Source organism: Tetrao urogallus (assembly GCF_951394365.1).
Source record: "Tetrao urogallus genome assembly, chromosome: 20".
NCBI lineage: Eukaryota > Metazoa > Chordata > Aves > Galliformes > Phasianidae > Tetrao > Tetrao urogallus.
Window position 1 is genome coordinate 4,476,346 of NC_136833.1, and position 21,743 is coordinate 4,498,088.

General features: G+C 58.6%; 2 protein-coding genes across 2 annotated transcripts; both read left to right on the forward strand.

The window, feature by feature from the left end:
* Positions 1-927: 927 nt before the first annotated feature.
* Positions 928-4,901, forward strand: LOC306954215 (PHD finger protein 7-like; the record flags this gene model as incomplete). The annotated part of the gene is made up of 8 exons (XM_079545276.1): positions 928-1,248; positions 1,352-1,453; positions 1,679-1,803; positions 1,878-2,040; positions 2,165-2,271; positions 2,360-2,476; positions 2,708-2,826; positions 4,822-4,901. 8 exons carry the CDS (start codon positions 928-930, stop codon positions 4,899-4,901), a joined length of 1,134 nt encoding a protein of 377 aa, XP_079401402.1.
* Positions 4,902-10,585: 5,684 nt separating this feature from the next.
* Positions 10,586-16,169, forward strand: SSC4D (scavenger receptor cysteine rich family member with 4 domains; the record flags this gene model as incomplete). The annotated part of the gene is made up of 9 exons (XM_079545277.1): positions 10,586-10,643; positions 11,082-11,387; positions 11,547-11,618; positions 12,002-12,316; positions 13,308-13,388; positions 13,676-13,750; positions 14,529-14,840; positions 15,646-15,723; positions 15,853-16,169. 9 exons carry the CDS (start codon positions 10,586-10,588, stop codon positions 16,167-16,169), a joined length of 1,614 nt encoding a protein of 537 aa, XP_079401403.1.
* Positions 16,170-21,743: the final 5,574 nt, after the last annotated feature.

The window sequence follows — 21,743 nt, forward strand, 5'->3', positions numbered from 1 at the left end:
GGAGCTCCCTAACGGCCTCCACCTCAATCTCCGGGGAGACATTCTGCGTATCAGCCCAGATATCCAGATCAGGGCACAAAGTGGTCTGACTCTTAAAGGCAGATGTAAAGAAGGCGTTGAGGACCTCAGCCTTCTCCTTGTCATCTGCTGTGGTCACGTTCCCCGCCGCATCAATTAAAGGACAGACGTTATCCTTGGTTTTTCTCTTGCCATGGGTGTATTTGTAAAAGGATTCCTTATTCTCCTTTACTGCAGTGGCCAACCCAAGTTCAAGACGGGCTTTCGCCTTCCGGACTTCCTCCCTGCGGCACCCCATTGCCGCAACGGCGCTTTTCTCCCTGCAGCCTGGTCACCAAGAACAAGAGGGAGCTACGAGCAGCTCCCTCTGCAGCCGGAGCACTTCCGGGTGCAGGCACTGCTGGAGCTATCCAGGACAGAACAGCTGCTCTCCCACCGCTGCGAAGGGAGTGAAAACACAGAGATGGTGCACAACACATCACAATGCTTGCTGAGGAGTCAGGAGCTCTGACGCCTAAATAAATCTCTTGCACTAGGAAACTGGGGATTTTGTGGTTTATTTGCGACACCATCTTCAGTCTGCACCCACACAAGACCTGTGAGTTGATGTGTCTCCCAACTCCCCACTGGAGCTGACAGCCCCCCAGCACAGCCCCCCCACAGGGGGCAGATGTGGGCATCCCAAAGCCACCCCTCAGGGCCCCCAGCACCCCGTGGGGCTGTGAGTGCCCCACCCCAAGCCCTGCTCATTGTGACATCGGCACCGCGTCACCAGCACCCGCGTTCTCACGGTGACATCACAATGTGCAGGGCAGCTTCACACTGCGCTCGCCCCTGTCCCCCCAGTCCCGGGTACCTCTGGATCGAGGAAGCAGCACCCCTGCTTTGCTCCGGAAGTAAAGCCCAGGAATGGAGCTGAGGTCTCGACGCCTCAGTGCGCCACATCCCAATCCCCCCACCCGCCGCCCTGCGCCACGGCCCAGGCCCGAACGGGAGCCGTCTCCCCCAGGAATGAGGCCAAGCGTCTCTGAGGAGGAAGGTGAGTGCAGAGCATTCCCGCGGCGGAAGCGCCCCCGCCACGTGCAGGAGCCACCCTGCTCACGGGCTTGGGGTGATAATGCCCTTGTCCCCATTGCAGGCTGCAGGCTGTGCCGGCGGGCAGAGCACGACCCCGACATCTATGGAGACATGTGCCGTCACGACCGGCTGTGCATCCATGAGAACTGCCTGGTGAGCCCCAACCCCAGCCCCCAGCCCCCAGCCCCCAGCCCCCAGCCCCGTGCCCGCCGCTGCCCCCCACACGCACTAACAGGTCCCCGGTTGCCTCCTGCAGTACCACGCCAGCGGGCTGTACCAGCGCGGCGCTGACGATGAGGGATTCTTTGGATTCCTCATCCCAGACATCGAGGAGGTGCTGCAGCGCGTGGCACAGAAGGTGAATAGGGCGCCGCATCCCCACCTCGGTCCCCGTGCCACGTGGCTGGGAGACCCCAGCAGAGCCCTGGTTGTCCAAGAAGACCCATGGCTGCACAAATCACAACTCAGTAGTGCTGCGGGGTCCCTAGCCACGTGGCCCACCACATCATCACCGTGCTCTGCTGGGCAAGGGTCACCTGTGTGTGCACGGCACTGACGCCCAGCACCGCACTGCTGTCCCCAGAAATGCTGCGTCTGCCAGAACCAGGGCGCCTCGGTCCGCTGCCATCACCGCAGATGCTCCCGCACCTTCCACTTCCCCTGCGGAAGAGAACGCGGCTGCGTCTCCCAGTTTTTCGGAGAGTACAGGTGAGTGCGGGCACCCGCAGGGCTGCAGGATGGATGGGGCAGGAGCTGAGCTGCCGCCTCCATCCATCCTGCAGGTCCTTCTGCTGGCAGCACCGGCCAACCCAGCAGGTGAGGCCGCTGCAACAGGAGAACCCGCAGTGTGCCATCTGCATGGAGGCGGTGGAGGGACGCCCCACCTACACCACCCTGGTCTGTCCCTCCTGCACCGGCGCTCAGTTCCACCGCCAGTGCATCCAGGTAGGCGGCACTGCCTCCAGACCACAGCATCATCCCCAGCACCACCCAACCCTGCCACCCTGGCATCGTCCCCAGCCCTGGGGCAATGCGCACGGGCCCCCAGCTCATCTTCTGCCTTCCCCAGGCCCAAGCTCTGCGCGCTGCCCTGCACCACTTCCGCTGCCCGCTCTGCCAGGACACGCAGACCTTCCAGGCAGAGATGTTCCGCCTCGGCATCAAAATCCCAGACAGGTCAGCACCCACCGCCCTGCCACCGCCCGCCCCCCCCCCTCCACCTCCCCTCGCACTGCACTCAGCTGTCCCGGGCTCCCTCCCACAGGGATGCAGCCTGGGAGGTGGAAGAGGGAGCCTTCCATGAGCTGTACCAGCGGCACAGCTCCTGTGACACCGGCCTGTGCCTGTGCCCACTGGGAAGGGACTACTCTGAGAACACAGGGTGAGTGAGCTCTGACGCCAAAGGCATGGCGACCTGGCGCCTTCATCCCCTCCTTGCAGCTGGGATGGAGGCTGGCCAGGATGCTGAGCTCAGCACGGCACAAGCTGTGCCCTGGTAGCTCAGTGCCAGCCACCGCCGTGGGAGCGCACGCACGCACCACCCCACGGCTGGCATCCCACAGCCCTGGGACCCCCGGTGACCGCGCGGCTCTGGCTTCTGTCACTCCCACAGGCCCTGGAGGATGCTGCTCTGCAGCTCCTGCGGTTCCTGCGGCACCCACCAGCACTGCTCTGCCATCGCAGAGGACGCGGAATCGTGGGAGTGCAGCGGCTGCAGCGGTATGGACACCGGTAAGAAACGCCGCACGGGGACGTGGTCCCCATAGACACGTGGCCGTACGTCCTCGGGAGACGGCCTCCCCGTTGGAGCCACGATGGGCACAGACATGTGCACTGCGCTCATCTCCCGCACCTTGCAGCCCCTTCAGCGTCAGCCGCGGCGCAGTGATCCCCGCACAGCACCCGGCTCCTGGCACTTCGGCTCCAGCACAAGAGGCTGCGACACCGCGACGCTCAGCTGCCTGCACAGCCCACGGCAGCCCCGCAGCCACTGCGCCTTGCCAGCCTCTGAACAACGGCCTTGCTGGTTGAAGCGCCACAGCAGAGTTTGCTGATGTGCCGGAGCACTGCAGGGCGCGACACCACCACTGCCACGACTCTCCTGCCTGCGCTTCCCTGCTGAGCTGCTGCTTCCTCTGCAAGAGCGAGCGATGGGAGCCCAGCCAAGATGTCAGCACTGTGGAAGATGCCACTGCAGGGAGCTGAGACCAAGGGTTTCGATAGTCCAAGTAATTTCTCTTGGCATCGAAACTCCTAACTCCTTACTGTGACTGCTCATCCGATTGTGACTGCTGCCCAGAGAAGCCGTGAACGGCCCATCCCTGAAAGTGTTCAAGACCAGCTTGAAGGGAGCCCTGGGCAACCTGGACTGGACCTCACCTGGACGATGGTGACCCTGCCTGTGGCCGGGGGGTTGGAACTTGAGCCTTACCACCCCTTCCAACCCAAGCCATCCTGTGACTCTATATGTCAAACACCTATTCCTTTGAATTGTTTTCTCCATCAAAATAAACATCTTATTTAAAACTTCACTGACTTGGATGGAGTGGAACCACTTAACATACTTACAGCTCCTCACTCTCAGCCCCAGCGCAACAACAAAGGCAACAGCAGTGCTGCACATCCTTACCGAAAGGACAAACGCCACAGAAGTTGCCTCTGAACTTCAGCACCTTAATAGACAAGCTTCCCCCGGACCAAACGCAGCCCGAACGCTCTGCTGTGCGCGCGGTGCTGCCATTGCTGGTAGCAGCATCCCTGCTTCGCGGCACAGCTGGCAGAGCAGCTGGCTGAGGACAGGCTATCCAACTTGCAAGGACCCACAGGCATCACCCAGCCCGGCTCCCGGCTCCGCACAGCAGCACCCAGCCTTAGGCGGCGTGTCACAGAGTCCCACGGGGCTCCTTCAGCTCCAGCTGTGCCCACCGCCCTGCAGAGCTGCTCCGTGCCCGGCGCCCGCCGCTGCTGAGCCGTTCCCCGACAGCCGAGCCGAGCCGAGCCGAGCCGAGCCGAGCCGAGCCGAGCCGAGCCGAGCCGAGCCGAGCCGAGCCGAGCCGAGCCGAGCCTCCCCTGGCGCAGCTCCGTGCTGTTCCTCCGCCCGTCCCGTCCCGTCCCGTCCCGTCCCCACACAGCAGACACCAGCGCTGCCCCTCCGCTCCCACGAAGCACCGAGGGCTGCCGGGACGGAACCGCAGCCGCCGGGACAACCACAGCTGCCATGAAGGAAGGAGCTGCGCTCCTTCTCTCCACTATAGCACGCCGGGCATCCCAGGGCGCTGCGGAACCCGCGGCCCCGTGCACAGGACCCTCACGGCGGGCCGACGACGACCGCCACTTCATCTCGCTAGGCGCCTGTTCATGAAAATAAACATTTAACTTAACTGGGTTGAATGGAGTAAATTTCCTGCAGAACAAGGTGCAGATGAAGGGCTCTGTTGCGTGCGTGGTGCTGTGATTGCAGGAATGGAGTCGTCTTCAAAACAGTGTCTTGCACTGACATTCACCTCCGCTGCGGTTGAAACCAGCCCTTTGTGGGATATTTAGAGAAGGAACGGTGACATAGGCAAGAGGCTGAGTTGACTCCAAGCACGGGGGTTGTCACTTTTGTCCTTTTGGATGTCACAAGCTGCAGCCTCCTGCTGCATTTTGCATGGACCGGGTTTGGGGCTTCCCTCATATCCTGCCTGAGCCTCCTCTGATGGGCTCCATGCTGTTCCTTTGGCCCAGCTGCTGTTCAAGGCATTCCTGTCCTGTCTGGCTGGGGCTTTGAGCAGCCTGATGTGGTGGCAGGAGTCCCTGCCTATTAGGGGTGTGATAAGGTCTATAGCATGTGTGATCTTGGGGCTGCGAGTGTGTGCAGCTGTGTGTGATAATGTGAGGGTGTGCGTACGGTGTCTGTGCATCTATCAGTGTGTCACACAGTGGGGAAGCCACCTCTCCCGTGTAGCAGTGTCCTGCTGCTTGCACCTCCCATGTGCAGCGCTGCATCTCCTATGGGCTGTGCCTGCACCTCCCATGGGCGCGGGTTTCCCTCCCCAGGAGCACCTGCACACGGCCAGCCCTGCTTGCACACTCAGCCAAGTGCCAGCCGTCCTTCCGACAGCCCGCAGCTCCCCGTGGGCTGCTCACTACTCAGGGTCCTGCCTTGCTGGACCACCTGCACAGTCCCGCCCGTGCTGTCTGCAGGCCGTCCTTGGGCTTCTCCTTCCCACCTGGCGCAGGTGGGACCTGCAGCACATCAGTCAGGAAGCGGATTATGGGACAAACAAAGGGCGTTTGTCCAGGGCCGGGTTCCTCTCCTGGCAGCCACCTCACCGCAGCCCTGTGCCAGCACACAGCCTCCTGAGGGCTGCAGTATCCCCTCCTTTGGCTCTCAGAAAATGTCTTCGTCTTAACTAGGAGAGCATCCCAGAGCTTACGACTGACGGCCGTGTGTTTCGCTTTGCTTTGTGTGGTTCAGAGGCTGTGCAGTGCTTGCTTCCAGCCATGGCAGGGAGCCAGGGCGGCTGGGAGTTTTGCAAAGTTTGGGCAAAAAAAGACTTAAAAGACACCTTTGAAACTGATGTTTGTGAGCAGACTCATTAGAACTCTGCTGCTCCTGCAAAATACAAAGTCAGTGCCTAATTGCTAATTACCGAACCCACAGAAGGCAGTGCCTGCAGATGGGTGATGGTGCTGTCAGTGACAGCTGTTTTGAAGCCAGCTTTGTGCCAAGGAAAACCCCAAATCCCAGCACTTGTGGGCATGGGCACCTCTGCAGGAGGGGCAGGATAGGAACCTCACTGCCCCTGGGATCAGCTTATCAGAGCCAACAGCACACCCCAGTGCCCACGCTGCTGAAGCTTTGCAAGAGCAGGAAACCACCACCTTTTTTATGTTCCTCCTACCCAATTGCTTTCAAATTTTCTTTCACTTTTATTGCCAGGCTTGTGGTTAAACACACTTCATTGCAAGCCCAGAGAGTGTAGCACATAGAGTGAAGCAGAAGGGTTTCCTATGAAGGGGAGGTGGGTGAACACCAATAATCCACATCTCGTGCTTTTGGACACCCTGGAGAGCACCTCCTTGATGCTATGCTCAGAAAAGCAGAGCGCAGGTACCGCTGATGCCCTGTGCACTGCGTGCAGCATGGACGTGCTGGGGATACCCAGCAGCACGCGGAGAGCACTGTGGGTTTAGGGTCTTGTCCTGCCCGTGTCAGTGGGACAGATGCTGGCAGTGCAGGAGGAGGAAAGCAAAGCCGGAATGCCCTCAGCCAGCCCTGGGGAGTCACAGTGCTCCCAGTGCCAGCTGCCCTGAAACCCGAGCCAGTCCCACCGCCGTGCCCCGCTGAGCGGCCCCTTGCTCTCCTTGCTCTCCTCTTCCTCTCCTTCTCCTCCTCCCTCTCAGCCATCCCTGTGCCCAGGCACCCCGCGATGGGGCCGGGCAGCCGTCCTGCCCCGCAGCCCTGAGCCTGCAGGGTGACACAGGATGAAGCCAGAAGCTGCTCGGCAGATGAATGGAAGCCTCTTCTCCTCCTTGTTAGCTTTTTTTTTCCTCCTTTATCCCCACTGTAATATTTATTGCATCAACTAATTTTCATTTCTTTTTTTAACTAACCAGCCAGCAGTTTTCTTGACTACAAAGGAGAATATTTATTTCTGGGTTTAAATACATCATCTTTATACTGGAAAGAAAACAGCAGACAGGTACGTGGATTGATGGAAAACACTGCTTTTGCAACAGGGTCAGTCCAGGCTGCACCAAATCTCTCTCAAGTCCAGATTGAAGGAAGGAGCTTTCACAGCTTATTTGCTGAGATCTGCCTTCTTTGGGGTGAAAACAGAGCTGGGACTTTCTGTGGGAGGAAAAGTAGGGGTTCACCTTTATAGGTATAGCAGGGACTATGCTCAGCATCTCAGTGATTAATGCTTTATGGAGTGCTGGGATGGGAACGGGAGGCAGGATGGGTGCAGAGTGCGTGTGGGATGGATAGGGGATGGATGTGGGATAAATGTGGGGTGGATGCAGGATGGATGAAGGACAAATGTGAGATGGATGCAGGGTAGATGCAGGATGTGTGTGGAATGGATATGGGATGGGTGTGGAATACATGTGGGATGGATGCAGAAAGGATATGGGATGGATGTGAGATGGTTGTGGGATGGATGCAGGGTGAATGCAGAGCAGAGATGAGATGGATGCAGGATGGATGCGGGACTGATGTGGGATGGATGCAAGGTGGATGCAGAGTGGGTATGGGATGGATACAGGGTGGATGTGGGATGGATGTGGGATGCATATGGGATGGATGTAGCATGGATGCAGGAGGGATGCTCCCCCACACCAGGGCTGGTGCAGGCAGCATGCTAAGGGGCTGCAGGCCCACGGCAGTGTGCCGGCCGTCTGTCAGCCACTCTCTGCCAGAGACTGGGGAGGGCTGGCGGGACAAAAGGCAACATTATTCGGAGCGGAATAAGCATGAATGGAGTATTGAGAAATGCAATGTTAGGGACTAGATTGATTTCCGAGCCCCGTAACTGAGCTGATTGTCTGCTGGAGGATCTCCTCTGAGCACCGGGCCGGCAGCAGCCACATGGCAAGAACAGGGATGTGCAGGGGCTGCATCCTGCATGGCGGCTCCATGGGAAGGGGCTGAGTCCTGCAGCCCAAGGGTGGGCTGAGCTCTCCCATGCCATGCCCGGGTGATGGAAGCAGTGCTGTCACCACCCTGTGCTGTCAGTAAGAATCCAGCAGAGCCAGATGTTCACCATTCCAGCAGCAGCTGGTGAAGAGAGCAGCAAATCATGGGGAAATTGCATCTTATTATCTTTAATCTTTTCCTCGTTTTCTCCATGCTTGCTTTCCATCTCGTCCCCACGGAGTTTGCATCTCCTCCCACTGACGAATGGTGTGATGCTGTGGTACCAGACCTGTGTTCCCACACAAATGCCTCTTTTTTCCCAAGGACTGGGAGCAGTGCAGGGCTTGGGGTCCCATAGGTGTTCCAGCGGGGGTGGGAGGTACCATGGTCATGTCAGTGCAGGAGTGGGGTGGGAGCTGGGACTCATCCTTTGTAGAGAAGTTCTGTGATGGAGAGGGCTGGCCATGGGTGACAGCACAGTGACAGCCTGGCAACAGCATCACAGGAGGAGCCATGGGGCTGGCAGCTCAGCTAGGGTGATGGGAGCCTCCCAGAATGTGGGCTGTGACTTTCTGCACAATGGGAATCACCATCACATCCCAAAAGGCAGCTGCATGGTGTGGCTTGCTGGAGATCTAGGTTTGCTTGGTGATTTGGGACGTGCCTGTGTGGGTGGGGAGCCCATTCCCAGCTCTTCCTGAGGGATGAACTCCACCTGGATGAGGACAGCATGCTTCTCACAGCTTTGGAGGCATCTCCAGAAGGGTGGGTAGTGGCACCATGACGCAACCTTTGGGCTTTCATGCTGGGCAAGATCTCTCCTGCTGCCCTGTGCCTCAGCGGAAGCCCAGTCCTAAAGGTCCAAAGTGACCCCCATCTCACTACGCAAAAAACACCTCTTGTTCTCAGCTGATCCCAACTGGAGCCGTATTTTGACCTGATCGCTGCCCAAAGGCTGATGCTGGTGTCTGCATGTTGCAGGGACAGCAAGAGGACCCCAGAGCAGCGATGAGCGCTGGTCCCTGTATGTCATGTGGGGCACTGCCTTCCTCCCTGCTCCTCCTCCTCCTCCTCGGCCCCGCTGGTGAGCTCTGCTGTTTCTCTTCATGAATAGACACGGCTAAGTCCTATCAGAGGGCAATTTGTCCTATTTTGGTGGTTTTATTCAGAGATGTGACTTGAAAGGGGCTGTGTTTACCTCAAGGTGGTTCCCTTTGTTCTCTGGGCTTTGTGAGCTGGATCAGAGGGAGCCAGGAGCTCTGTTCTCCAGGATGGCTTTCCTCATTAGTGTGGACACACTGTGCATATTTTTCAAGGTCTCTCTTGACTTTGCTGGAGGATGCTCTGAAATAAATACTTCAGAGCTTTGATTCTGACTAACGGGCGATGGATATTGAATATTTAACAATGTCCTTCTTATCTGCTGCTTGTTAAAATGGTTTAAAAGTGCTAAAAATCCATACAAGCCAGAATAAATCACTGTTCCAGAAAGGCTAGCAGCCTTTGGTCTTCCCTGTTGGATTCTGAGATGGCTGCAGGGACACAGCAGCTTCATTGCCCCATCTCATCTTCATTGCCCCAGCTCCCACCCCCACTGCTGCCAAGCATCCTAAGGCTCCCCCTCCTCCCCCCCTCCCCCCCCCCCCATGTTTTTGGGGCTGCATCGTATGTTTTTTTCTGGCTGAGAGTGCTGCAGAAGCAGGTTTTACCCAGGTGCCTGCACCACTGCAATGTGGCAAATGTGAATGCAGGAGGCACATCTGTGTGGTGCCCTGCAGCAGCCCCTACAGCCCTCCCCACTTCAGGATTGCTCATTTTCCCCCTATGGGTGGCTGCATACCATCAGCTGCATTGATACATAGGAATATGTGGCTTGCAAAATGCTGACTTCAATGTGTGTGGGGGGGGGGGGGGGGGGGGAGGAAGAAAAAAAAAAAAGAGAAGGAAAAAGAAAAAAAAAGAATTAGACTGCATTGAGTGGTGCCCAGAGCAGCATTTCCCATCAGGAACCACCAGCAGGCTCTCGTGGCAGGCAGGACCATTTTTCCGGGGCTTGCTGCTGTCACTCACCGCGCTCATAAAGCAAGCTGCTGGCAGCCAAACAATGGCAGGGAGGAGAGGAAAGGCAGGAATGAAAGGCTGCTTCTGTCTGGAAGCTAGCAACTCCTCGGCGCGTGCCAGGAGAGCAGCTTGGTTTCATTCAGCTGCTAATGGCCACTCTTGGCACCTCTCCATCACATTCCATCCAAGGATTTGGGGGAGCTGCAGCTCCCCTGTCCCTGCCACCTCCTTCCTTGCATCCTGTGGGACCCAGCCCTGCCTTCTCTGTTTCAGGAACCTCCGAGCCCGCCCCGCCGCCGTTCCCAGGTGAGGTTCTTCTCTCCGAGTCGCTCTTCTCCAGGTTTTGCTGTTGAAAAATGCGTCAGAGAGGCAGTTGTTGGTTCTGAACAAAGAGCAGCAACAGAAAGCTGAACCTCTTTTACAGAAAGGAAATACAGATTCTTTATTATCCTCATTCTGCTTATGATCAGGCGAGTGCAACCTCGCTGCTCCCTGCTAGCTGCATTGTCACTCACCACGTCCTCTGAACGATCCCCTTGAGGCTGCTTACACCACGCTGCCAGCAGCTTGGGAAAGCATTTCTATGCCACCACTTCAACTATGGCCATATTCACTGGGACATGGTCATAGCTGGGGGGGAGGAGAGGGGGGGCAGTCTCTGCTCCCAGGTAACAGCAATAGGATGAGAGGCGATGGTCTTGTGTTGCACCAGGGGAGGCTCTGGTTGGATATTAGGAAATATTTCTTCTCAGAAATAGCATTGCTGCAGTGGCACAGCTGCCCATGGAGGTGGGGTAGCCCCCAGCCATGGAGGTGCTCCAGAACCATGGAGATGTGGCACTGAGGGCTGTGGTCAGCAGGCACGGTGGGCTGGGGTTAGATGTGGGGATCTGAGAGGTCTTTTCCAACCTCAGCGATTCTGTCATTCTATGAGATGATCGCACCTTCTCACCCGCGTCGTCCTATGGATGGCTTATCTCTATGCCTGATAACGCAGATGACAAGGTGACATTGCACCCAGTACAGTGACATAAAGCTGTGTGGGATGTCCATGTCCACTGCTTCCAACCCATGAGCAGCATCCACCACCTGTCACCAAGGCCACCATCAAGCTGACGTGGTGTTAACTAACACAAGGGCAGAAAGCCAACAGCTTGCCGTAGCCAGGAGTCACCCATTTGGTCCAGAGAGCAGAGATTTGGTGCAGAATGGCCCCAGACCCCCGAAGGCTGTGGGTCCATTGGACGCTGGGTGCTGCCCTCCCAGCTGCCCACTGAAGCTCTGCGCTGGGCCGTCCTTGCAGAACTGCGCCTGGCCAACGGGCCCAGCCGGTGCCAGGGCCGCGTGGAGATCCTCTACAACGGCTCGTGGGGCACAGTGTGTGACGATGACTGGGACATCGTAGATGCCAACGTTGTGTGTCGGCAGCTGGGCTGCGGCCATGCCATCGCCCTGCCGGCACCCATGACCTTCGGGCAGGGGAGCGGGCCCATCTTCTTGGACAACGTGGACTGCAAGGGCCAGGAGGAGGCACTGAGCGAGTGCTGGAGCCACGGATGGGGCATCCACAACTGCTACCACTACGAGGACGTGGCTGTGGTCTGCAATGGTAATAAGGCTTGGTTCCCTCAGGGCCAGCATGCGGCTGGCAGAATAGTATTGTTTGTATTAAGTGTATATATAGTCACAGCAGGGACCCTGGTTACATCTCGCTTCTGGGAGGGTTTCTGCAGGCAGAAATTGATGCCATCTCTCATTCCCTTTCTAGAGCTCTCCCCCACATCAGCAAGCGAAGGACCGACCAGCAGGACTGCTACAGCCTCGGTGCAGAATGGGGAAGGTGAGCTGCTCATGGCCTGACCTGGCTGGGAGCTCTCCAAGGGGCGAGCAGAGAGCAGCGCCCACATCCTATCACCCATCACCCACCTCCCATCACCCATCCTCCACCATCGCCCATCATCTCACCCACCATCCCAGTGTTTCCCCTCCACCAAACAGCCTTGCTGGGCTGGCCAAGAGAAGACCCCCAGAACCTCCACCTTCATGGTCATATCCTGGTTCAGATATTCCTGCAGGATCCCATAAATTGTGCTGCCCTAGAGCAGATCCTCTTCCAGAAACTTGGGCAGTTTCACCACCGTAAGCACATCCAGATCCCACTTCTGTGGGCCGGTGACCTTGAAGGGACAGCAAGACACTTGTCCCCCATCTGTCACCCTCCAGGTGACGGCCGCATCCGGCTGGTGAGCGGGGCAGACGCCTGCCAGGGCCGCGTGGAGATCTTCTACCAGGGGAGCTGGGGCACAGTGTGCGACGACGACTGGGGGCTGAGCGACGCCAGCGTGGTCTGCAAGCAGGTGGGCTGCGGCCAGGCTCTGGAGTACAAAAGCAACGCCTATTTCGGCTACGGCACGGGGCACATCCTGCTGGACAACGTCAACTGTGAGGGCAGCGAGCCCATCCTCTCCGCCTGCTACAGCCTCGGCTGGGGCATCCACAACTGCGGCCACCACGAGGATGCCGGGGTCATCTGCATGGGTAATGGGGCACGAGGATGGGACGTCCTTGCACAGAAACAGCCTGCCTGGCCGGGACAGGAGGGAGGGAGCGCAGCCAGGGCTGGGCATGCCACTGGGATTGCCTCCTCCCTGCATTGCCCAACCCTGCCATTACCCACTGATTACTATTTATATTGTTAATAATTCCCTTGAACTCCCTTGTTATGTTGGATAATGAGTGGAGCAAGAAGTTATGGTTCTTTTCTTTTCTGCTATTTGCTAACAAAGCTGCTGATGGAGAGGAAGGGCTAGTTTTCTAAGGATGCTCCTTTCCTTCCCAGACACAGGCTATCCTGTGCTGGGGCTGGGTGGCAGCACTCGGTGCCCATCAGATGGGGCAGGACTCAGGGAATGCAGCTTTGGGCCTGGTGGTGAGGCTGGCTGCTCACACCCTGCCTCTGCTGCTCAAGCACAGCTGGTGAATATTTGATGTATCCAGCTTCAAAAAAGCCCTTGTAACACTTGCATAGAGCTGGAGAACCTCCATCTACAGGATGTGGGCAGTACGAATGGAGGAAGTCCTTTGCAGCATCTGATGCACGGACTCAGATGTGTAGGACCCAAATTGTTTATAACAAGTTCTCACATCACTTACATACCTTCACAAGTTTTCTTTTTCTGGCTTTCCCATCCACCCCTACAACTTTCCCACCCACCTTCACGTGTCAACAGAGCATTCTACAAACACTCTTCAACCATTATCCAGTCAGAGCCGCGAGACGTTCATTCTTCTAGAGGTGTCCTTGGTTCTCATGCTGTTTGTCTTGCTCCACAGCTGCTGCTCTGAACAGTTTTTCTTCTATTCCCACAGTCCATCATCTGCATCTCCATGTCCATCATCTCCCTCTCCTCCACCATCTCCATCTCCTTCCTCACACCGCTCCACTCTGCATCCTGGTGTCACAGCTAGAGGGTTATGTGCTTTGCAGCTTCTCCCTGCCTGTTACCCCTGTCCTTCTGTCTCCCTGCAGGTCTGGACACATCCACCATCACATCCTTCACCACCTCCACGGCCCTGGATCATGAAGAAATGCTCACTGCCACAGCCACAGGTATGGTGTTGGCAGCAACCAGTGCCGCAGCAGGGAGGGCTCTGAGGACTGGCAGCTCTCTGGGCTGTCCCTTTCCATGGCCAGCCACTCACATGGGTCCAGGTGCACCTTGGTGAGGCTCTGGGGCTCTCTTGGGTGATCTTCCCTATGGCAAATCCCAAGAACCTCTTCCTCACCATCAAGGGATTTTGCCATGGGGCCACCGTGGTGCTGGCTGTGGCTCAGAGCAGGGGCAGTGGGTGCTGGGGCCAGACACCGAGCACCCATGTGTCCCCATGTCTCAGCAGTGACAGACGGCCACGAGCAGCCCTCGCCTGCGACTGAGGTGATCACCACTGTGCTCATCACTGCTGAGCTGGAAAGTAAGCATGTGGCTGCCATTAGTCTGGCACAGCCCCCAGCCCAACGTCCTCCTGTCCCAGCTCCCTCACTGCCCTGGGAACATGACCCCATCTCCCCAGGGGGAGGACCTGCCCCACAGCCCCTGGGATCACCCCACATGTGTGTCCACTTCTCCCAGGGTCTCCCCCCATCTTCCCATGACTCCTCCCATGATCCCAGAGGTTTCACTACACACTCATAGGGATACCTCCTTCATTCCCATGGCTCCCCGAACGTCCCTAGGAGTCTCCTTTCATCCTCTCAGGGCTCCCCCCATCCTCCCAGGGGCTCTCCCCATCTCTCCATCCTTCCCCCATCTCCCCAGGACCTGCACCCCCTACCTAGAGGTGGTCCTTCCTCATTCCCAGAGCTCCCCCACATGCCCGGAGGGATCTCCCCATCTCCCCACGATTCCCCTCATCCTCGCAGTGCCTTTACCCCGTACCCATTGGGCTACCTCCCTCATTTCCGCGGCTCCTCCCACGCCTCCAAAGGGCTCCCCCTACGACGGGATCCCTGCGGGGACCTCCCCGTATCTCCCCATCCTTCCCCCACGCTCTCAGGGCGCTCCTCCCATCCTCCCAGCGCCTCCACCCGCCGCTCCCCCCTCCATCCCCGAGCCTCTCTCCACCCTCCCAGGGACTCCCCCAGCCGCTCCCCACCCTTTTTCCACCCTTCCCCCCGCCTCCTCCCCTTCCCTTCCTTCCCTCCCCCCCCCCTCCCGTTTCCCGCAGTGGCTGTGCGGGCGCCCACCCGCAGGTGGCGGCGTGCGGTTGGCGAACGGCAACGGGAGCTGCCGCGGTCGGGTGGAGGTGCGGCACGGCGGGACGTGGGGCACGGTGTGCGACGACGACTGGGACTTCCCCGACGCGCAGGTGGTGTGCCGGCAGCTGGGCTGCGGGCCCGCCGTCTCCGCCACCGTCCTGGGTTCCTTCGGGTACGGCAGCGGGCCCGTGCTGCTGGATAACGTGGGGTGCGACGGGCACGAGATGCGCCTGGCCGACTGCTTCCACCTGGGCTGGGGGCAACACAACTGCGGCCATCACGAGGACGCGGGCGTGGTGTGCCGAGGTGCGTGGTCTGAGCATCGCCCCTCCTGTCCGTCTCGCTGGGCGGGGGTGGGATGTAGGACTGGAGTGCGGTCCCAGGAGGATGGATAGGGTTGCTGGCCCAGGTTCTGGCATGGGGTCCGTTTTGCACAGAGGTTAGGGAAAGGTTCTGCCCCCCAAAGGCAGTGGGCACAGCCCAGAGCTCAGGGACCTGGGCCACCTCCCCAGGACCTGCACCCCCTACCTAGAGGTGCTCCTTCCTCATTCCCAGGCTCCCTCACGTGCCCAGGGGGCTCCCCCCATCTCCCCACGACTCCTCTCATCCCCACAGTGGCTTTTCCCCATACCCATTGGGCTACCTCCCTCACACACATAGGGCCTGGGGGGGTCCTGTGTAGAGCCATGAGCCGGACTCTGTGGTCTCAGGTTGGATATTAGGAAGAATTTCATCTCCAAAGAGTGGTGCTGAATTGGCACTGCTGCCCAGGGCGGTGGTGGGGTCACCATCCCTTGAGGTGTTCTATGGAGATGTGGCATGGTGGGGTGAGCTGGGGTTGGACTTGGGGATCTTGGAGGTCTCTTCCAGTCTCAGTGGCTCTGCAGTTGTATGGTTCTGTGAACCCTGTGGGTCCCTTCCACCTTGGGATGTTCTGTGACTCGGACTCAGGGAGGACAGCAGCAGTGCTGTGGCTGGGTGAAGAAGACATGGGTGCTGCTTCTTCTTCCCTTGCCAGCCCCATGCCACATGCACAGGGACTCTGAGCTGGTCCTGGGTAGCACAGGATGTCCCCAAAACATCTTCCTCCCACCTTGCCCTGCCTCATCAGGTGCTGATGACTCAGGAGACCACTTCCAAGAAGCCACCGCTGCCACCACCACGTCAGCCCCGACCCATCTGGAGGATGGTGAGCATCCTATGGGCGCTGGCACAGAGGGGTGGTTTGGATGCAGCTGGGAGAAGCGAGGCACTCCCTGGCCCAGCCTGGCTGGGGTGAGCCCGTTCTCCTCCACCCCATCCCAATGTCCCACCACAGGGTTCTTGCGCCTGGTGAACGGCAGCCATCGGTGCGAGGGCCGCGTGGAGATGTTCTACCTGTCCCAGTGGGGCACGGTGTGTGACGACGCCTGGGACCTGCGGGATGCCAAGGTGGTGTGCAGGCAGCTGGGCTGTGGGCACGCTGTGGCAGCGTGGGGAGAAGCACACTACGGCCCCGGAACCGGTTACATCTTCCTCGACAACCTCAAGTGCAAGGGCAGTGAGCCCTCACTGCTGCGCTGCTCCCACATCCGCTGGGACGTCCACAACTGTGACCACTCGGAGGATGCCAGCGTGGTCTGCAGCCTCCTATGACCACCCACCCGCAGGGACCATCCTGGGTACGAGGATGGGGGGGAGAGACGGGGGGGCACACGGAGAGGGGGGGTGGGAAGTGGGGCAGGAGGGATGTGGGACTTGGAATGTAGCAGGAGAACAGTCAAGGTTTAAATCAGATGGACGGAGCCATTGACAAGCACGCTCAGATGAGATGTTACGTGTGCTTCTTGCTTGGAAGCGTGCCCCTCCATCCTGTGAATCTGCTGGCTGACTTCACCCAAATTAGGCAACAGAGTAGAAGTCGCCGAGGTGTTCCCATTAGTTCCTATAAAATAGGCAGAAGGGGGAGGGAGAAGCTCCTACAGGAGGAAACCTAATGAACCCAGCACCATACGAGGTACCAGAGAATCCACACCCTGTGCACTGCTGGGCACAGCCCTTGGGAGCACTGCTTGTGCTGCAGTGCAACCCACAGTGACACAGCTGGGCCCGGGCAGCAGTAGTGTCTCCCCCTCCCCCAGAGCTGCCCCAGGCATTGGGGCCAGGCGTCCTTTGGCTCCCAAAACCCTGCTGAAGCTTTTCCTCCAGAACGCCTGTTGGAGAGAAAAATGAAGTGGCCTTTTTTGTTTGTTTGTTTGTGTGTGTGTGTGAAATCCAGTTGGTTTCAGCCATTTCATTTAAGAGATGAGGGGAGAAAAATGGATTTTCTGCTGCGAAATTGACTTTAGATTTTACCTGGGAAATGTAAAACAGGAAACCAAACCAGAACATTCCAGCTGCTCTGCGGTGTGTTGCTGCCCTCCTACAATTTGCTTTGCAAAACCCCCTTAATCCAAGTATGAGCAATGAGGAATAAATACGGGGTTTCCATCCCCGCTGCTTGCAGCCCAGTCCTGCAGTTCCCATTAATTCCCAACATGCCCACGTTGTCTCCTCTGCTCCTGCTTCTCCTGCAAGCGCAGCCACAGAAAGTTGGGAAGCAGGGCAAGATGGGGCCCTTGCAGCCCCACATCCCCACCACCCACACCTTGCACCCAGCAGCTCTTTGCAGCAAAGCTTCTTTGTCCCTGCAGAGCCCATGGAAGTGCATGCATGGCTCCTCTGCAGCGTGAGGTGCCTCTGTTCTGCAACGGGCTGCTCTGTTCTGCAATGTTCTGTGATGGAGCGCTGCTTCCACCTGAGCAGGAGAACCACTCCTTCAGGTCTGCTCGAGGGGTGCATTGGCCAGGTGGGGTTTGCTTCACGCCGAGGGTCCCAGGGTCTCCCTCCTCCCGTTTCTATGTTTGTACAATTCTTTTGTTAATAATAGGTTTCTTACATGTTTTGTGAATAAATAAATCCCCTTTTCAAGCGCGTGTCTCTGCATCCCTCCCTGTAGTGCTCAGTGAGAGCAAATCCATGCCCGGAGCAGTGCTGATTTACACCCTGCTCAGATCCTTCTGGCCGTAGGGAACAGGGTTGGCTCTGGCTCTGCTCCCGGCTCTTTGGCAGCCCTGCAGGCTGCGGGTTTGCTGCTGGAGTGGGCGGATTGCTGGTGTGCAGCTGCAGTGCTGACAGCCATAAATTCAGCAGCGCCGCTCACTGAGGGCGGGGGAGCAGAAGGGACCCTTCTGCAGGGGGTGGAGGTGGGCAGGGAGGCTGCATCCCCAGTCCAGAAGTGTTTTCTGCATCGGAGTCCCTATGACAGGTTAACTGCAGCAATGTGCCCTGCTGCAGAGCACGCTGCTCTCGGTGCATTGGAAAACTGAGGCACGGAAGCGTTCCCCCAGCAGCACGATGGGATGCAAAGTCTGGATGCCGGATCCCCTCCCTCCTGTCTCCATCCCCATGCAGGACAGCTGGGTGACAGCAGGAGGGATGCAGCCACACCAGCTGGGGGATGGCCACAGGGTTTGCCCCCCAGCAGCATCTACAGGGACAGGGGGCTCCTTCCTCCCTTCCTGCTGCATCAGCTGCTTTCCCCCCGCCCGCAGCAGCTGTGGCTCCGCATGGGTCGATGCCATCGATCGGTTCCTCCTTCCATCCCCAGAGAGGGGACAGCACGGAGGCCGGTGGGGGAAGAGAATGAATATTTCACGAGGCCCCGGCAAAAAGCTGGGGTTATTTTGGGGCTTGGATTTATGGCCTATTAGGAATAAGGAATGAGTCTGCGCTGGGGAGAGGAGACCCATTAATCCAGGCTGAAGGAGCACAAATGAGCAAAGGGAAATGGAAGAGGCTTTAATGATTTTGTCACGTTCCAGAATAATTCCTCGCTGGGAATGGGGGCACCTCGAGAGCTGCATGAGGCTGGGAGCCCCCTGGGGTGGGGATGGGGACGCAGGGCATGGAATGGGGACCCGGGGCAGGGATGGGGACTCAGGGCAGGGATGCTGAGTGGGGCTGCTATTGGGATCACTGCTCAGGGTGGTGCTGGGAGGGATGGAGGTCCGACTGGGGACCAGCACAAGACCACTCTGGATGCTGTATGAAGTGGAGGATGCATTGCACCAGGGTGCTCCCATGCCCCCCTAAGGCAATCCGTGCACCTGTAACCAGAGGAGCTTGGATGAGTCACAGTGGGACCCAGCGAGCATCCCTGTGCCCACACCTCCTGGGTCACCTTGGGCTGCTCTCCATGCCCCTATCACACCTCCTGCCTGCTTCCCCAGCCGTGGCTGTACCACGGCACCGCACTGCTGATGTGGGGTGGGTGAGGGATGCAGGCATCACCGCGATCCTTGCCGGGCCCCCCGCCCGTGCCGTCCTCCTTCCCCACGTCTCACAGTGACGTCAGCCCGGCGCAGCCAGCTGCTATTTTGGGAACTGCAAAGTCACTGGTGCAATTAGCACGCTGCTGAAGGCAGAGCGGCCAAGGGGGGGCTGCGGGGCGGCTGCACCCCCTGCGTTTGGTGGGGGGCTGCACGAGGCCGGTGCTGCTCCCCCTCCCCGCCACCTCAAGGACTCCCTCCCACGTTTGCAGATCTCATCCATCATCCCTTCTCTTGCAGTTGTTTTATTTTTTCTCTCCCCCATGGCAGAGCAGTCCCACGTGGGCTGCCGAGCGCCGGCAAAATCCGGCTCGCAGCCGTCCTACAGCCCACACCATCACCGCCTTCCCTTGGGGAGAAGCGTGGCAGCAACCTTCCCAGCCCCACGTTCCCCTCCTGACCCCACGCAGGGGCCCCTATTTTGGCTCAGCTCTGGGGCCGGCCGCATGCCCCGCTCCTCCTGCGCAGGATCAGCCCCTCCGAGCCGCTGTCCTTGTCCCCAGCGGGCTGTCCCCTTTCGTCACCTTCACCAGGGACACCCGCCAGGCTCCCCCTGCGGGTGACAGCTGCTGTCAGGGTCAGGCCGGGCACTCTTCTCGCTGCATTGTGCTTTGTTCCCGGGGTGGGGACGTGCCACGTGCGGCTGTCACGGCCCGCTGCACAGCTCCTGCCCTGCAATGAGGCTCTGTGCATGGGGACGTGGGGACAAGGGGACAGACTCAGCCCCTTTCCTGGGGGTTGGCTGCTTTTTTATAGCCCCCCTCCCCCCCCATGCAGGGTCACAGAAAGAGGGGAAACACACTGTGCCCACCAGACACCAAAACGGGCAACCAACCCCACGATGCTTTAAAAATCCCCAGATTTTCCCATGTGCTCCCTGCATCATTCACTCCCATCCTCCCCGGTGGATAAAAAAAAAAAAAAAAGTAAAAAATCCTTTCTCCTAAAGCCTGCAAGAGGCTGAGAGCTGCAGCAAGAAGAGCGGTGCAGCTCTTGGGGAGGGGGTTTGTGGGGCAGGGCCTGGCCCTGGGTGTAGGGCAGGCGATGGGGAGGGTACCAGCAAAATGGGGTGTGTGCGTGCCCCCAGTGAGGGGCGTAGGGCCGGGGGGGCCGAGTGCAGGGCGAGGCTGTGCTGAGTCACGCTGCAGAGACGCACAGCCAGACTGCAGCAAGCAGCTCGCCTGCAGCCTCTGATGGGGACGGATGTGACAGTCCCGTCCTTTCCCAGCCCACAGCATGGAGGGGCCGGGGGGGGGGGGGATGAGGATGGGGCTCTGCCTATGGAGTGATGCTGTGAAAGTGATTGGGGCCCAACTACACCCCGGGTCCTGTCCGTCTCTGTGCTGTTCTGTGAGTCACCCTGGCCTTGTCCTCCAATAGAGATGGGGCAGCTCTGGGACCCCCACAGGACCCTCCACACCCCTCTGCATGGGGACATCTGCAGTGCTGCAGGAAAGGTGTCCCCAGGTGTGTGTGAGCAGGGGGATGGCGGGGCTCTGGGGACACAGTGCCAGAACAGACTGCAGCCCTGCATGGGGTGATGGTAAGCCTCCTGGCAGGACAAAAGCAGGTCTGCATGACAAAGGGAACCTGAGGCACAGGTGGGTGCTGGGGGGATCGTCCCCATGTACTGTCACCTCTCAGGCAGTGCCCTGGGGGTTGAAGGACCTGGTGTTCATCCTGCCTGGTGCTGCCCACCGGCCCTGCGGAGCTCGGGGTGCTTCTGGAGGGACTGAGACAGGCAGGGCTTTTTTTAGGTGCTCCATAAGCGCTGTCTGGGCAGTATTTATATCGGCTCCTTAAATAAGAGCTGACATCCGAGCCCCGTGTGCCTGCTTAATTATTAACGCCATGCGGGGAGCTGGTGTGCCAGCTGGGTCCCTGCACCCCCGCAGGGTCTGGGGCTGCTCCTACACACTGTGCCCCCTTGGGTCCCCATCATCCTCCACCTCCATGCTCCATCCACCCTCCACCTCCATCGTCCACCTCCATTTTCCATCCTCCTGCTCCATCCTCCCTCTCCGTCCTCACCTCCATCTGTACCTCCATCCTCCATCCACCTCCATCCCAGGCACCCCACCTCTTCCCCATCCCTCTGATCCCATGCTCTGTCTCCCTGCTGCCTTTCTGCCTCCACCGGGCATCGCACATCCACCGCAGGCCCTGACCCAGCTGCTCGTACCCAGCCTCAATTCACAAATGCCACCACCCCTATGACCCTGCATTCAGCAGGGCTGAGCTCAGGATAACTTTTTGGTGCAGCCTGAAGTGAGTATCCGAGTCAGAGAGGATTTACTGCTTTCCCTCACAGTGTCAGAAGGCATTTGCAGCACATAGCAGGGAAGGGAAGAGAACGCAAGGAGAACTTGTCTTCCAGGCCACGGGAATTAACAAAGTGGCACATCCGAGTGCTCCAGAGCTATTTTAATGCTGTGGGTGGAATGAGGGTTATTGGGTTTTTCAGGGACATCTGCAGAACAGACCTACATCCTCTGGGTCTCTGTAAGTTCCTGCTGGGATGGTGCACCAGGAGAGCTGCAGAGAGATACACTGCAGATATATACTATGGCCACTCTGAAGAATTTACAGCATGATGGATATCGCATCCTGACTTGTGATGGGAAAGGATTGCCTGCGTTGTGAAAAGTACTCATTGCTGGGGTGCACTGACAGGAATAAATCGGCACTCGCTCGATCTGGGGCGAACACACAGTCCCCATAAATAGGAGAGCAGTGACCATTAGGGCCAGTTGAGAGTCTGCTGCATTTGTGTGCGCTGCTGGAGGAGCGTCAGGTGAGGAGGCACTCATCTCTACGAGGCCCACAGATCCATGCACAAGAAAAGCCTTCCACGCGCACG